At 38.3% G+C, this 15852-nt stretch overlaps 1 protein-coding gene across 2 annotated transcripts; it reads left to right on the top strand.

Annotated features, from left to right (window-relative positions):
- Positions 1-1764: 1764 nt before the first annotated feature.
- On the top strand, positions 1765-13909 carry LOC124414196 (juvenile hormone esterase-like). Of its 2 annotated transcripts, none has more exons than XM_046895171.1 (8): positions 1765-1971; positions 11505-11787; positions 11850-12035; positions 12107-12306; positions 12499-12655; positions 12859-13176; positions 13306-13444; positions 13560-13909. In XM_046895171.1, the coding sequence occupies exons 1-8, from the start codon at positions 1837-1839 to the stop codon at positions 13726-13728; spliced, it is 1587 nt and encodes a 528-aa protein (XP_046751127.1). In that variant the 5' UTR covers positions 1765-1836; the 3' UTR covers positions 13729-13909. The 2 variants fall into 2 exon arrangements, with proteins under 2 accessions (XP_046751127.1, XP_046751128.1); XM_046895172.1 differs by lacking the exon at positions 1765-1971 and adding an exon at positions 10234-10368.
- The last annotated feature ends 1943 nt before the right edge of the window (positions 13910-15852 follow it).

Genomic DNA, 15852 nt, shown 5'->3' with positions numbered 1-15852 from the left:
CTAAATCCATAGGAAAAGTCGTTTTCGGATTAGGAGTCGAAGGTATTTACATGATCATGAGTTCGAATACTTTGATTCATCTGATACGCAATGTACATCGTAAAAGTAGTACATTTATTTTATTACTCTTCTACTTATCGGTTAATTTTGAGAAATCTTTCAGGTGCGGCTCACAGTGATGATATTCCGTACATATTTTACCCAGCACAATTCTCCGAACATTTAAAATTCGAACCCAACTCAGTCGAGCAAACCATTTCCAACAGGATGATCAGAATGTGGACAGACTTCGCAAGAACTGGGTAAGTATTGCTTACAGTAGTTCCTGCTTAAGCTTCTGTCGCGATAAAAATTTAAATACTTCTCCGCAGAAATCCAACACCACAAATCGACGATTTGATCACCGTTAAATGGGACCCAATTACGCAGACAGATAAAAATTTCATAGAAATTGGTACCGAGCTTTCTGCTGGGGTAAGTCCAAACCAGGAAGTACAGCAGCTCTTCAAACGCATCTCCGATATTGTCACTGGGAAAAAGTTAAGCGAAGACAAACAATGACTTCGAATTGTTCGATAAAAATCGATGGATGCAATTTTACTTGGACTATGTGACGATTACTAAACGGATTTTAAATATTGAAATACTGCACTTACCATATATACTTGTGTTCAAGCAAAATTCATCAAATGTATTGACTAACAATAAAATTAATACAATTTTTACCCTGTATTGTATGCCTGTTTTATGAGAAGATAAAGGTAACTTGCTATTACTGACGATAAGAAATGAATTACGATATTTTAGTGCCGCATCATACACGAGTCTAATATCCGAATTCACGCGTTTGTCAGGCCTAATACATAACAGTCCTTTATATTCTTCTGTCTTTATTATTGTTGACTGTCAAATTAACACGTACAATGGCCGTAATATCTTTTTTACGGCATGGGCATTGAAAAGTCCACTTTTTGTGGCAGTTTTCGTTCCGTGAAGTGACGCTTTATACGGCAGCGAACGAAGTTGCGGAATAAAGTCTTTATTCCGCAGTTTTGATGCGCAGTTCGAAGTGCGCATCCCAAACTGCCGAATAAAGTAGCTTCGTCGAACAGACCGCGATATAACCTCACTCTTCGTTTTGCTTTTCAATGCCAATACCGTAAAAAATATTGTAAATAAAATGAAATAAAATGATTTTTTTATAAAATTTAAATACGAATAAACAATGTTTACTATTTATTTTTATTAATTTGTATTGTTATCCCTACTATAAAATTTTTTCTTTGGGTATGTGATGAACGAACTGAAGAACTCTATCGTAACACTAAAACTGTCAAACGATGGACGTTATTGCAGGTTAGTTAATACATGGATTTTAAAAGAACATGCATTACATCCTATAGAAAAATTGTTTGCGGAGCAGTACGGAACCTAGTTGGGCGCTTCCAGTCAGGGATCATCATCGGTTTCATCCAAACCAACTGACATGAACTCCATTGTACCTAAATGTCAATTTAAACTTCCACAAAAATTTTTGATTCACTGAAAGTTTCTTGAACATTCTATTTTTCTAAAAAAGCTTTCTACGGGAGTAAATGGCAGTTACAGTAGTTCTTATCCATAGAGATTTATTCTTCGTATGAAAGTTGGCAAATTCTGAATTAGTTTATCATGAATCACGTCACGAAGATAATTCGGGCGATAGATTGTACCGAGATAACGCAATTACGTCTTAAAGCCTTGAAGATAAGCTGATTGAAAGTTTTTTAGAGGACCTTAATGTTCAGTGGGTATTAACGGCTTTGAAATTCAGTACGAGCACTCGTTACGTTCGGAATGGGTGGGTTAACCGTTAATGTAAAGCAGGGGTGGCTCCGCGGCACTAGGGAGAACAGCTCTGTCGGAGGATCCTACATATCATTCAAAGGGATTCCGTTTGCAGCACCTCCCGTAGGGAATTTGAGGTTCGCGGTAAGTTTTTCTGCACAATAATGAGAAAAACCTCCTAAAAACCTCCAATGTTCGGGATTGACTAATAGTATGCATACTGTGCGACGTGATTAATGGATATTTTCGTTGTTTTGAAATTCGTAGTGTGCAACTACTGTCTCCATGTCTGATACTCCGTACTTCGTATCATAAGCACATAAGTGGTTTCATAAGCAGCTCAACGTGACCTTGACTTACACTGAAGATTAGATATCAAAAGTGTGATATTTTTTGGGCTGCAAACGTGTCACTGGAACACAAAGATTTGACACGATTGACGTCTCGATTTCTAGCTATTCATTTTTCGTATATTTCGATTATTAATTCAAATGAGAATGCAAAGCACCAAATTTCCGAGCCTACATAAAAAGTCTCGTCGTTATTTTAAATTTCCATAAACGGCGTGAAACTATTCTGTACAAAAATCTTCTTTAGCTATACGATTATCGGGTTACAAGATGAAATGTTGGATACATGATTCGTTGTATTCAATTAATAATGCTCTGTTCTTGCTTCATAATCGGCTCGTTATTCATCGATGCTACTCAAAAGTCAATGATGGCGCGTCCAAGATTCAAGAAATCTTAAGGATAACATATATTCGTGTACGCTTAATTAGTTTATATCGTGAGAATTGATGTATCAAATGCGTGTCCCAGACTTTCATGTCTGTATACCAATTTACTGAACCCACCAAAGTAAATGAGCATCGTGCGAAAGTTTGCATCCGTAGATGATACAGTCTTAAGGGCGTTGCAAGTTTTCTCCGTCATTTACAGAGATATTGAATTTGTATTAGAAGCATTTTGAAGGCAAAGAAGCAATCTGTGCCGTGTATTTTTCCGAATTTCAAAATTTTTTTTCAGAGTCGTAAAGAACGACACTCAAAGTGAGCAAAGTTTCCGTCGTGATAAAACAAGAACGAATTTTTTTTTCAAAATTCTACGAAATACACGGCACAGATCCATCCTTTACCTTTAATTCAGGACTAAGAGCAATAAAATCGAACTTAAGAGTTGTGAGAAAACTTGCACGAGCTGAAGCACGAAACAGCGAATTTACGCCGCGAAAAGCGATCGCTTGCTAGCGCCATCTTTGGCACAAGCCGCCCGTCGTACGAACTAACGGCCGTAGCAGCAGTCAGCATTGAACACGTGCAGACCCGTAATTCAAACCGCGAGCCACGAGCGTTATTCAGCGTGTCCTTCGCGAATAAATATTAGTAAAGTATCTGAAACTCCGTGATAAGTGTTCGTTAATCATTCACTATGACTAAGATAAGGAAAATGTTACGGGAAAGTGAGAAAAAGGGCCAGGATTGGAGAAATTTGGCGCTTATCAGCGAGAGAGGTTGAGGTAAATAGAATGGCATGAAGTTTGTTTACACAGATTTGATTGTTTTCATTTTCAGACCGACTAAGTAACATGCACGTTTTATCAATTCAGAACACCCTATTTTCCTATTTTCCTAACAGTTTCTTCGAATTGTTATTCACCGTCCGTTTCTCAATGTGTATTTTGTTAACCTTTTCTTCCGAAAATCAATTTCCATCTTTCGTCCACTCACAATTACGAACTTATTGATGACTTTTACCGTACACCGGTAAATCTACCTAACTGACTATTTGAGGGTTATATTAGGCATCTACTTGCCAAGGTCAATGCACAATACACTATTCAACTGAAAATATGACATACTGTCGAAGACATTGTTGCAGCGTAAAGTTTTAATGCCAGCTACGTCCGCTACATTTACGTACATTTACGTTTCGAAATGAGCCAATTATTCAGCTCCGTGAAACCTGAGACTTGACTCCTAAATCAGTTTTGTTAATTGGAAAAAAAAAAATTTAATGAGCTAGCACTGTCCTTTTCGAACAGGCAGTGCCGGATTGAAGGGTGTGGGGGCCTGTAGGCGGACAGGTGGTGGAGGCCCAGTTAAGGAAGTAAAGACCATCATCAGTATATAATTTTTTATTGCAAATGTAATAATGAACTATGTTAATATAATTTCTAAATTACAGTAAGTGGGGCACTTTCTTTGGTACAATACGTCGATCTAGTTCTATATTAAATTTAAAGTCGTACTTTTCTTGCGTTTTTCCCAGCAAAATCATCGATGATGTCTGAAATGTCCAATGCTTTCATCAGATCATATTCAGTGCTCAAAATAGTACGATCAATGAGATTTCCTTCAGTCATCGTTGTACTTAATCGATTTTTAATCAGCTTCAATTTTGAAAAAGACCGTTCGCCACTGCAGTTGGATATCATTATGCAAAGATATATTCTCAGCATTATCTCTACATTTGGAAAACTATCTTTTACTTGCTTGTTAATCAATAATTTTAGCATGAAATGTTCTTGGCTCATTCCTTCTTCTTTTTCCTGAATAAATTCATTACAAAATTCTCTATAGTGTACAAGCTCGATTCCAAGATTCTCATCAAGGTCATTCTTGTAAACATCACATAATGATTTGGCCCGATAATTAATTTCTTCCGGAGTCAGATCATTGAGTTTTCTCAGAAAACCGAATCGGGAATGTATTTCTGTGTATGCGGAAATTCTTTTCGTTATTGACATAATGAATTGGTCAATAATCGGAAGAAAACTCTGTACGCGAAATTTTTCTGATGCAGTCAACTCGACTTCTGGTGTATGTGCGTAGTCTAATGGATTCAGACGTACGTTACCTGTGCACTTTCGTTTGTTCTCCATTACATACTGTTTATTTCCACATAGCTCTGCTCCTTGACGTTCGTACTCAGAAAATGAATCTCTTTCAATTTCAATGAAAGATTTAAGAGATTTGAGCATTTCTATTGAGGTGTTTAGAACTATCTCAGGAGACTGTAAGTATTTGCTTGTATGATTAACTCTGTCGAGAATTTCATTCCAGAAAACGGCAACGATACCGATTTCGAGCTTGGACATTTGGTCATATAACCCGCGTGCCTCGCTATTCTCTCCTACCATTTCCGATAAAGTAGTTTTTATTTGAGCATAACCACGGACTACAAATTTAGTAGCATCTGCTCGTGATGACCAGCGAGTTGTGCTTACCCTCTTCGGAACATGTACGGGATTTTCTGGCGTACATGCTGATCTCAAGCAACTAACGAGTGCGCTATAGCGCTCTGTCGAAGAGGTGAAAAAGACATAAATTTGTTCCAGAAAACTGAAAAAAAATTTAGCCTTGGGACAGCTATTCATTGTATCAGTTCCAGCCAGATTCAGCGAGTGTCCAAAACAAGGAACCCAGCATGCTAAGTCATTCGCCTCTCGAACCATAGCTTGAAGACCCGCAAACTTCCCGCTCATAGCCGATGCGTTGTCATATGACTGACCACGGCAATTTTTTATATTAAGATGTTTCTCATTTAGAAAATTCATCAAGCCGTCAAACATATCTTTCGCTTTATGACCCTGGTTTGGCATAAAAGTCAAAAATCTCTCGACCGGACCACCATTTTCTTCTATGTAACGAAAGATTAAAACTAATTGATCTATGTGACCCTCATCTTTTGTAGAATCAAGAGTAAACGAATAATACTGTGAATGTTTAATTCGGCGAATAATTTCATCGAATACACGTCGAGCGATCAACTGTCTAAATTCGTTGCAAATTGTCGAAGAGAGGTAATTGACATGGCCTCGCCCAGGGTTCGCATGATTTCCAATATGTCCTTCCAGAAAATCATCATACTCGGCAAGTAATTCGAGCAACCCAAGATAATTACCGTTGTGTGCAGAACCAATAATTTCGTTGTCTCCTCGAAAAGGTAAACCACGCTCGCTAACAAAGAGAATCACGGATGCTACTCTTTTGAGTACATTCCGCCAATAGTTTATTTCGTCGTCCAATTGTTGGATAAGTTCGAAATCGATCCGTCCCGATTCTTGAGATGAGCCGAAGAGGTCTCATGCTTTATCAAACGATCGCTAGCGTTTTTCGAGTCGCAATATCCACCATGTGAAAATTGAGTTTCAACCGTATTCAATAATTTACAAAAGAAACAGTAAAGTTTTCCATTGCTTGGGGAAAAACATAACCATTCCCGTTTGATGGTTTCACCATTTTTGTGTTTTCTTTCAAACATACTCATTTGGCATGTTCTGGTGAAATTCTTATTATATTGTTTGACTGATTCACGTTTGAAAAGCTCCGCATCACAATTTTGGACTTTGTTACTACCTAATTTTAACCAATAACTGATATGATCTTTCATATTGTCCGGCCACGTACCAATATCACAGTCTGAAAATATTTCGTCTTCAGTTTGTAATCTGTTCACTTCTTCAGAAATCGTATCATTAACCACGTCGTCACGGTCAATATTGCTCTAAAATGTAAAACAACGGTTCAATCTTCATAAATATGTTACTTTCTATCATTTTGTCATTTTCGAAATACTATGTTGCACTCACATGATCTTTTTTCACTGGCCCGTCCAATATTGTGGGATCGTTGATAGCAGCGTCATTCTCAGCTATCTTCTAAAAAAAAATTATTGATTTGATCATATTTTATCAATGATTTTGATAGGCTGCTGTATGACGTTCCATTCTACTATTTTCGCGAAAAGTTGAATAATGTTTCTCGGCGTACTATTTCGTCAGGATTTTGTAAAGCCGTCGAAGTTGTTGGTCTCTTTATGACAAAATCAGTTAGCCGATGTGTTTGCGAGAGAATTTCGGACTCCCGTTTTTGTTTTTCCTTAGCATTTTTACGTTTATCAGAGCCGGCTTGATAATGGCGTGGGGTTTTATGACGATCAACTTGTCTGTTGTTCATTATAGAAAGTACCTTGATAATGATTAATAAAAAATTATCGATTCATTGATATTTAATAGAGTTAAAATGTATATAGTATGTAGTATAAGTTTAAGTTCATCCATTGTATATTCTTGTATTTTTTGACGGAAAATGTTGAATTTTTAGTTATACTTACTTTCGGAATTCCATGTTCATCAGAATCAGAATCATAAACAAATACTATGATTGATTATGGTTCACGCCGAAATAAATTATTTGCCGTGATATATCTTAATTATTCTGCAACGTTAGATATATATGATACGAAAACATTTAAAAAGCTACGTATTCGGACTATATTTTACGTCGCCAAAGTATTGACCAACAATTGGAGAGAACTGATTACTATTGTCCCATGTTAAACGAATATTATTGAGGTTAGGTGAGTAACTTACCATCGGCGGTTCAGCATTTTAGTCTTATCGGTAAAACAGACTACTCGTCGATTATTGGTAAACAAAGTTGAACGATACGCTATGTGGGTGGCGGTAATTTTAAGTAAGTGGGTCGTATCTCACTTTGAAAACGAGATTATGAAGATTCTGTAATAAAATATTGAGTTTAATAGGGATAATCGTGAACACCAGAGCAGCAAAAATGTAATGTTTATTGAAAAAACGTCGATAATTGACATTTTTTGTCACCAATATCAGCCGATATGACCCATTTACTCCGCCATTATCACTAGCCACACCTCCTCTTTGGATCCCAATAATGATGGTACTTATGTTTGTGGAAATTTAAGCGTGATTAAATTTGACTGACTTTTTTAATACTCTGTTTTAATTTACAATCTTCGAAATAAAGATTTATCTGGCTGAGAATTTAAAATATACGTAACGCTTTCGCGTTTGCTTCATAACTTTTTTTTCAAACTTCGAAAAACAATTTTCCTCAATTTTCCAAACTTGATCGGTCAGTGAATATGAGTTGAAGTTGGTGGGGGCCCTCAAATGGTGGGGACCTGTAGGCTGCCGCCTACTCAGCCTAGTGTCTAGATCCGGCACTGCGAACAGGTGTGTTACTGTTTTATTCTCCAATAGCAATATATTTTTGCCTAAAATATCGTAAATTTGTCTTGCAAGTGGCGGATGGAAAAAAAAAATTTTTCTTACGTATACTACAATTGCGTGAAAAAATAAAAGATTTTACTACTGAAAAATATTACTGTCATATGCCCCGCGATTACCCAATAAATAGGTTTTTCGAAGCTAAAATAACGAACATTTTACGGCCAATACTGAAGAAAATTTTGTAAATAGAAGTAAAAAATTTATCTGAAACAACAACCACCTGGGGTCAGGATTCAAATCAGACCGGCTCCAATCTTTTGTGCAGACTTGTCAATCGGTTACATAATATATGGTCAATGTAGAATTACTGCGAGCCAAATGATCGACGAAGAATTGGTCGCGGAAGATATGCCAATCGAAGACACGATAACAGATAATGTTATCGAGTTTGACGAGGTTCTTAAATATTCAATTAAAAAAAGTTTGAAAGTTCATTTTGGCGTGCGGTATTTTATGGCTAATATAGGTTTGAGAATACAAAAGAATCGACCAATTTCTAGCGCTGAATAAATCTAACATCACAACTAATAAAAAAAGCTTCCCACCGAGTCAGCTAGATTTATGTGAGAACTATTGGTGTGATAAACAAATATGACCCAAAGAAAACTATTGTTAAATATCAAAACTGTTAAACAAGTACTACATTTGTGTGACACGATTTTCAATGTCCAATACAGCTACCTGTATCCATTCAGACTAAGAAGTAAAAATAACGATCAATCTTCCGAAGATCAATCTTTTGCAACCGATTTTTTGGATGAATCGATTTTTCCAGAATCAATTCGAATCAATCTTTTGCTTGAGATCGCCTATACCTAGTATATTTAGTCATGAATTAGCTAACTGCTGTTGCGGGTCATTTTTCTTGTAATTTTTTTCACCTTACTGCAACAAGTTATGCAATAGCTATCTTGAAAACTCGATATTATTAGCCATGATTATTCAATGATTTGTGTAACTTATTATTCGCATAATTGATATACAGGGTGATTCAGTACTCGGGGACCACCGGGCACTGACGGATTCCTTGTGAAAAAATAAGACTAAAATTTCTCTTGACAATTTTTTTTGAAAGCAACGGTTTTTAAGTTAGAGCCGTTTGAAGTCCATCAATCACAGCGCAGATAGGACCGAGCGGGCGAGCCAAGTGCGAGGCTGGTGTAGTTGAGCCCGATGCAGCGTACGCTAGCCTACGCTAGCTTCGTGCTAGGCTCGTGCGCCTGGCCCTATCTGCGCACCGTGATTGGTGGACTTCAAACGGCTCTAACTCAAAAACCGTGGCTTTAAAAAAAAATTGTCAAGAGAAATTTTAGTCTTATTTTTTCACAAGGAATCCGTCAGTGCCCGGTGGTCCCCGAGTACTGAATCACCCTGTATACTTGAACCAAACTATATGTATTAGACTGTAGAAAAAAATTGACTATTTATTTTTTGAAAAATGTACTGAAAATATTGTTCAGGATACCGAAAAAACGCGCCTGTTAAAATGGGAGCTCTTAATTTTAATACTAAGAAGTGCCTCATCGCGATTTTCTACTTTCCATAAGAATAACATGGCAAAAATGGTTCTTGCTCCTTGCGATTTTTATAACTAGATAACGACGCGTCGTACAGAAAATTAAAAAACATGTATTTGTAGGAAATTGGACGTTCTACAAAAAAGGTCTCTTGTCATTTTACGATAAATCTACTCCTTCAAAAGTTATTTGAGGTCCTTTGTTGATGTTTGACCTCAAATAACTTTTGAAAGAATAGATTTATCGTAAAATGACAAGAGACCTTTTTTGTAGAACGTCCAATTTCCTACAAATACATGTTTTTGAATTTTCTGTACGACGCGTCGTTATCTAGTTATAAAAATCGCAAGGAGCAAGAACCATTTTTGCCATGTTATTCTTATGGAAAGCAGAAAATCGCGATGAGGCACTTCTTAGTATTAAAATTAAGAGCTCCCATTCTAACAGGCGCCTTTTTTCGGTATCCTGAACAATATTTTCAGTATATTTGAAAAAAAAAATAGTCAATTTTTTTGATACAGTGTAATATGTATACGCGCCAACCTCTCCTGCAGTAAACGTATCCCAATCCCATCAACCGCGCGAAACTCATACGGGCTTCCACAGATATTCACAGAACTCAGAACGTTTAACGCCAAGCGGCCCGGTCCCAACGGAGTGGGGGGCCAGAGCGCGCGAGGGGCATAGACTCAAGTCCCGCCCACTTTTCCCCTTGGCCGCCTAGCTGTAGTCGCGCGGGAAGCCAAAGTTCCCGCGCGAGCTGGGTAGGCAACGTCCGTTGTTCAGTGGGTATTAACGGCTTTGAAATTCAGTACAAGCACTCGTTACGTTAGGAATGGGTGGGTTAACCGTTAATGTAAAGCAGGGGCGGCTCCGCGGTACTAGGGAGAACAGCTCTATCGGAGGATCCTACATATCATTCAAAGGGATTCCGTTTGCAGCACCTCCCGTAGGGAATTTGAGGTTCGCGGTAAGTTTTTTTGCACAATAATGAGAAAAACCTCCTACAAACCTCCAATGTTCTGGATTAACCAATATTATGCATACTGTGCGACGTGATTAATCAATATTTTCGTTGTTTTGAAATTCGTACTGTACAACTACTGTCTCCGTGTCTGATACCCCGTACCTCGCATCATAAGCACATAAGTGGTTTCATAAGCAGCTCAACGTGACCTTGACTTACACTGAAAGATCTGACACGATTGACGTCTCGGTTCCTAGCTATTCAATTTTCGTACATTGCGATTATTAATTCAAATGAGAATGCAAAGTACCAAATTTCCGAGCCTACAGAAAAAGTCTCGACATTCTTTCAAATTTTCATAAACGGCGTGAAACTATTCTGTACAAAAATCTACTTTAGCTATACGATTATCGGGTGACAAGATAAAATGTTGGAAACATGATTCGTTGTATTCAATTAACAAAGCTCTCTTCTTGCTTCATAATCGACTCGTTATTCATCGATGCTACTTGAGAGTCAAGTAAATATTCATGTACGCTTAATTAGTTTATATCATGAGAATTGATGTATCAAATGCGTGTCCCAGACTTTCATGTTTGTATACCAATTTACTGAACCCACTAAAGTGAATGGGCATCATGCGAAAGTTTGCATCCGTAGATGATACAGTCAATCATGATTAAGACATCGAGCAACCTCTGAAAAGTTACACACTGAGTTGGTCTTCCATGAGTTAGTTTTGCATCTGGGCTCGACTCAGTCACCTGCAATGGAAATCGATGCACAGAAGTAAAAAGTAGGATAAGACCTATCTTGAACAGCGCATCGCAGTGCGTTCTGATGTAAATCAACAGAAAGAACCACATAAGTCATAATATGATAGCAGCCTGTCTATGTGCTATCGGAGAATTAAGACACATCTTTGTGTGACTCGTGTCAATAGAATAGCTGGTCCAAATTTTCATGACTCACGTGTAGTTTGAGGAGTATCGACAAATTTTTAGAATCAACAGCTAAAAAAATTCCTCATTTTCAATGAACCTATGAAATGCAGTGAGGAAGTTGTGAGATTAATCTTTCATACTCCACGGAATGAAGTAAAAAAAACACTGATCACAAACGTGTGGATCGTGCCTTAGGATCCTAAGCCTCCGCTACCATGGACTGGCGTGCGAGATGCTTCAAAATATGGGCCGAAGTGCGCCCAATTCAATTTGATGAAAGGGAAAATAGATGGTGAAGAAGACTGCCTATACCTGAACGTAGCAACAACATCGTTGCAAGGATCGCGACCGGTGATGGTTTGGATTCACGGAGGAGCTTTCATCTGTGGTGACGGAACGTCGGACATGTACAGCCCTGACTACCTGATAAAAACGGACATTGTCTTCGTTTCGATACAATACAGACTCGGAGTTTTTGGTAAGTTCAGTCAGCGTTTTCCTCCCTTTGGTTTGATTAGTGTAAAAACAATGAAATTCAAGGCTTTCTGCAACTCGATCATGAGGAGGTGACGGGGAATGCGGGTCTAAAGGATCAAGTAGCAGCTCTGAAATGGGTAAAGGAGAACATCTCCCAATTTGGTGGTGACCCTAACAACATCACCATCTTTGGTGAAAGTGCCGGGAGTGTATCAGTAAATTGTCATCTTGTATCCCCGCTTTCCAAAGGTAAAACAACTGTCAGTAGCTACTTAAATGTGTTCTTAGCATTCGTTCATACTATCGCTGTTTGTGCCTAGGTCTTTTTCACAAGGCCATCATGCAAAGTGGTGCAATATTGAATCCTTGGGTAACCACTCCACCGAAAATCGAGACTGCCTATCGTTTTGCGGCACTACTTGGAAAAGAAACCACTGATCCCAACGAAATCGTTGAGCATCTGCGCACGATTCCAGCTCTTCAGCTTATACAAACTGAACTGCAAGTTCCGACTCCAGAGGTTGGTGAATCAGTCACACCAGAAAAAACCAAAATAAAAAAATTAGACTGCGTGACATCAGTTACTCGGGATGATTTATCTGATTGTAGCCGAAAATTTTTAGAAACGAACTCACAGTGTTACTATTCCCTGCAGGGCGTCATCAGCCCGAATACTTACGAATATGAGACTCTTCTTTAATTTGATTCTCAGGATAGGATGCGATTCTTATTTCCATTTCGGCCGTGTATTGATGACAAAAGCCCACAACCATTTCTACCGAAACATCCAAGGGAACTTGCTGCGAACGGTATTGACGTACCGGTCATAATCGGGTACAACAGTCACGAGGGATTATTTTTCTTGATGGGTAACATGAAATATTCTAGCAGACGAGTCTATGATCATCACACTCAGAGCAAACTTCCGTGAAATGGAAAAATATATACCTACCGTTCAAACCATCAAACCATCAATCAATTTCGTCAACCGAATTTAATTAGCTTATTTAGTTTTTTCTTATTGAGATATTCTTTTTCTCTGTGTATCAAACCGTATGTTAATCATTTACAGGACTTGTAGATCAGACATTTGAAGTACTGAATAAAAACTTCGAGGTTGCGGTGACTGAAGATTTGATTGTTGAAAATCCGTCAAAAATATCTGAAGTAGCAAGTGAAATAAGAAAGTTTTACTTCAAAGATAAAGAAATCAGTCGAGAGACAATGGAAGATTACGTCCAATGTTACGGTGACTTGTACTTCGTCAATGGAATCCTGAAGACAGTTGAACATCAGCAGAAGAAATCAAAGACGCCGACCTACTTGTACAAATTTGCTTATGAAAATCCTCGATCCATGGGTAAACTTGTCATGAAGGTGCCGCTAAAAGGTATCGCGAAACGTTTTACACTATAATTTTGTTGAAGTTGAAAAAATAAATTCAACGTATTGGGATGATGCTAATCAAGCGCTAATAGCTGCTTCAACACATTTTTGAGTAATCGTAATCCTCATACAGGTGCTGCCCACGCTGATGAACTCCAGTTCCTCTTCCGTGGAAAACTGTACGACGATCTATTGAAAATCGAACCAAATTCTTTCGATCAAAAGTTATCCGATGCGATGGTCAAAATGTGGACGGATTTCGCAAAAACTGGGTAGGCATTATGTACAGTTTTGATAACTGTAGTGACACTAGTACAGTGTGAACATGATAACGATTCCAGAGATTTCGGTGATAGTGTTTGCTTTCATTGAATTCCTTTTCAACAGAAATCCAACACCTCAGACCAATGAATTGATACCGGTAAAATGGGCCCCGGTAACACGGACAACTAAAAATTACCTAGATATCGGCACCGAGCTCTCTGCTGGAGCGAATCCTGACGAAGAGGTATCCAAGCTGTTCAACCGTATCTCTGATATCGTCAAGAGTCAGTAAAACGTCGCCATGAAGAATACCTCTCATTTGACCCGTGGGTGGAACGAATTATCATCTTCTTGGACTCCGCCTAAACTTCATCATATCTTGTCATGAAGCATAAACGATCACTGTTGTACCTAGTTTCGGACTAAATGATTTTGATGAGGCTTTGATTTGAATATGCCCCTGTCCAGATACATATAGCACAGTTGATTTCTGTGAATCATTTGATGATGGCAGAGTCTGTGTGCTCTTCTACAGTTTAATCGGTATCTTGAAGTTGTGCCACGTACTTTTTTTCGTTGGTCACACTACTTTCCGCACTCTGTCCTTATTTTCGCCTCACCACGATGTTAGGTGCAGTGCCTTTCGACCGACTGAAAGAACTATTAGAAAATTCTCACGAAGGAACAGGAATACAGTATCAATTTACATTACCACATTTAATGATTATGAGTTTTTGCATACCTCATTTACTGTAATTGTAAACCGTTTACGTTCGGCGAATAGCAGAGTATTTATAAGAACATTCATGATACATCACACTCTATACTCCACGTACTTACAAATACAAAGAGCAAATAGATTTTTTGTCTCCATTTCTGATTGATCAGCAGAAGCTTGACTTTGAGTGATAATGATTTGAATTTTCTCAGTGACTACAAGAGATACTGTAGAAAATTAGAATATCGTAGTTTCCAAATTCCTACGTGGTCATCGATATCTTACATCACACTAAATGGTGCAACTGATTGTTAGTCGAAACAATTCTATATCATTTTTCATGTCGGAATCTGTTTGGGATCCCCGCGGTGATCCAGTCAATACTGTATTACTCACTGCTACATTATTTTACAGTAGAAAATCAATCTGCACGGCCTTCGAACGTGAGTGGCGGAGGTATGAAGTACGGTCGATACGCGTTATCAGCACCTTCGAAAACGAGTTTGTCAGAAATATGCGGAATTTGATTCGTACACGCGTGATGAAAATTTGGCCTTGGGAACCCGGTTCTCTAAATTTAGGTTTTTAACAAAGTAAGTAACCGAAATCAGTGTGAAGTGAATCTTCAGAGATAAGAGAAATAATTCATCGGTGTACTTGACTTCTTGGCTGAAGGTCACGGAATTTCTACTGAGACCTCGTGATGATGAAATTGCGGCTGTTGAATTGACGCCCAGGTATTTGTTACACCGCGTCTTCATTCAAACCGCAATGCTTTACGAATTGTAAGACTGGGAACATGCATATTCATTTTTCACTGTAGGGTTCTACTCAAATGAACGACTCACATTTTGCACGGAGAATGGAAAATAGAATAGAGGCACATTGCGTAACTTTGATTCAGAAACTGCTCTTTTAAGCATCGAGGCTTCCACGCATTCCGTGAATCATTCATTCACCAATGCTTGAGATTCGAACTGAGATTAAAACATTGCCTAACCGGACAAATACATCGTAAAACGGGTTACACGATAAAAGTAACTATAAAATAGTAGTTTATCTGGCTAGGACAAAAACCAAGTGTTTATCGGTGAAACCGATGTTTTCAGCACATCCGAGCCATAGGCCGGAGGCGAATCAAAGCGTGCTGAAATCATCGGTTGAGCCGATAAACAGTTTACGTGCGTACTCCATACATTATTTTTTTCGGCATAGGTATTAAAAAAGTCCATCAAGAATTTTGCAACAAAGCTTAATCCGGGTCCAGGGCCGGCACCCCAAGAAGGGAAGAAAAAAATGTTCAAGAAGTTTTAATATAAGAAGTGCGGGGACAGGGCTCGGAAACAAAATAAACACGAAGTTGCGCGCGTCGCGCGTGGATCGTGTATGTCAGCTGCGGGTCGAACTGTTTGCATTGTTGTACTGTCCGTTTATTTGCAATTTTGCCGCATCTCATGGTCATAAGCGTTACAAATGTGTGACCTTGGAGCATCTAAGTTTTCTCTACTTTGACTGCTTCTTTCAGAAATATTTTATCGTCAACGTACCCTTTTTTCTTGAAGTTTATTCGATTTTCAGGTATTAAGACTATAGCTTGCGATTCTGAAATGTCGAAAAATAATCTTATATTGACACTGCAAGTTACATTCTGTCGATCTCCTGTTAGGCAGCACATTCATCGCAGCATTATTCATTGGC

This window comes from Diprion similis, chromosome 13 (assembly GCF_021155765.1).
Source record: "Diprion similis isolate iyDipSimi1 chromosome 13, iyDipSimi1.1, whole genome shotgun sequence".
NCBI classification, from domain to species: domain Eukaryota; kingdom Metazoa; phylum Arthropoda; class Insecta; order Hymenoptera; family Diprionidae; genus Diprion; species Diprion similis.
Note: the sequence above shows the minus strand (reverse complement) of the source record. Positions and strands in the feature narration are given on the sequence as shown.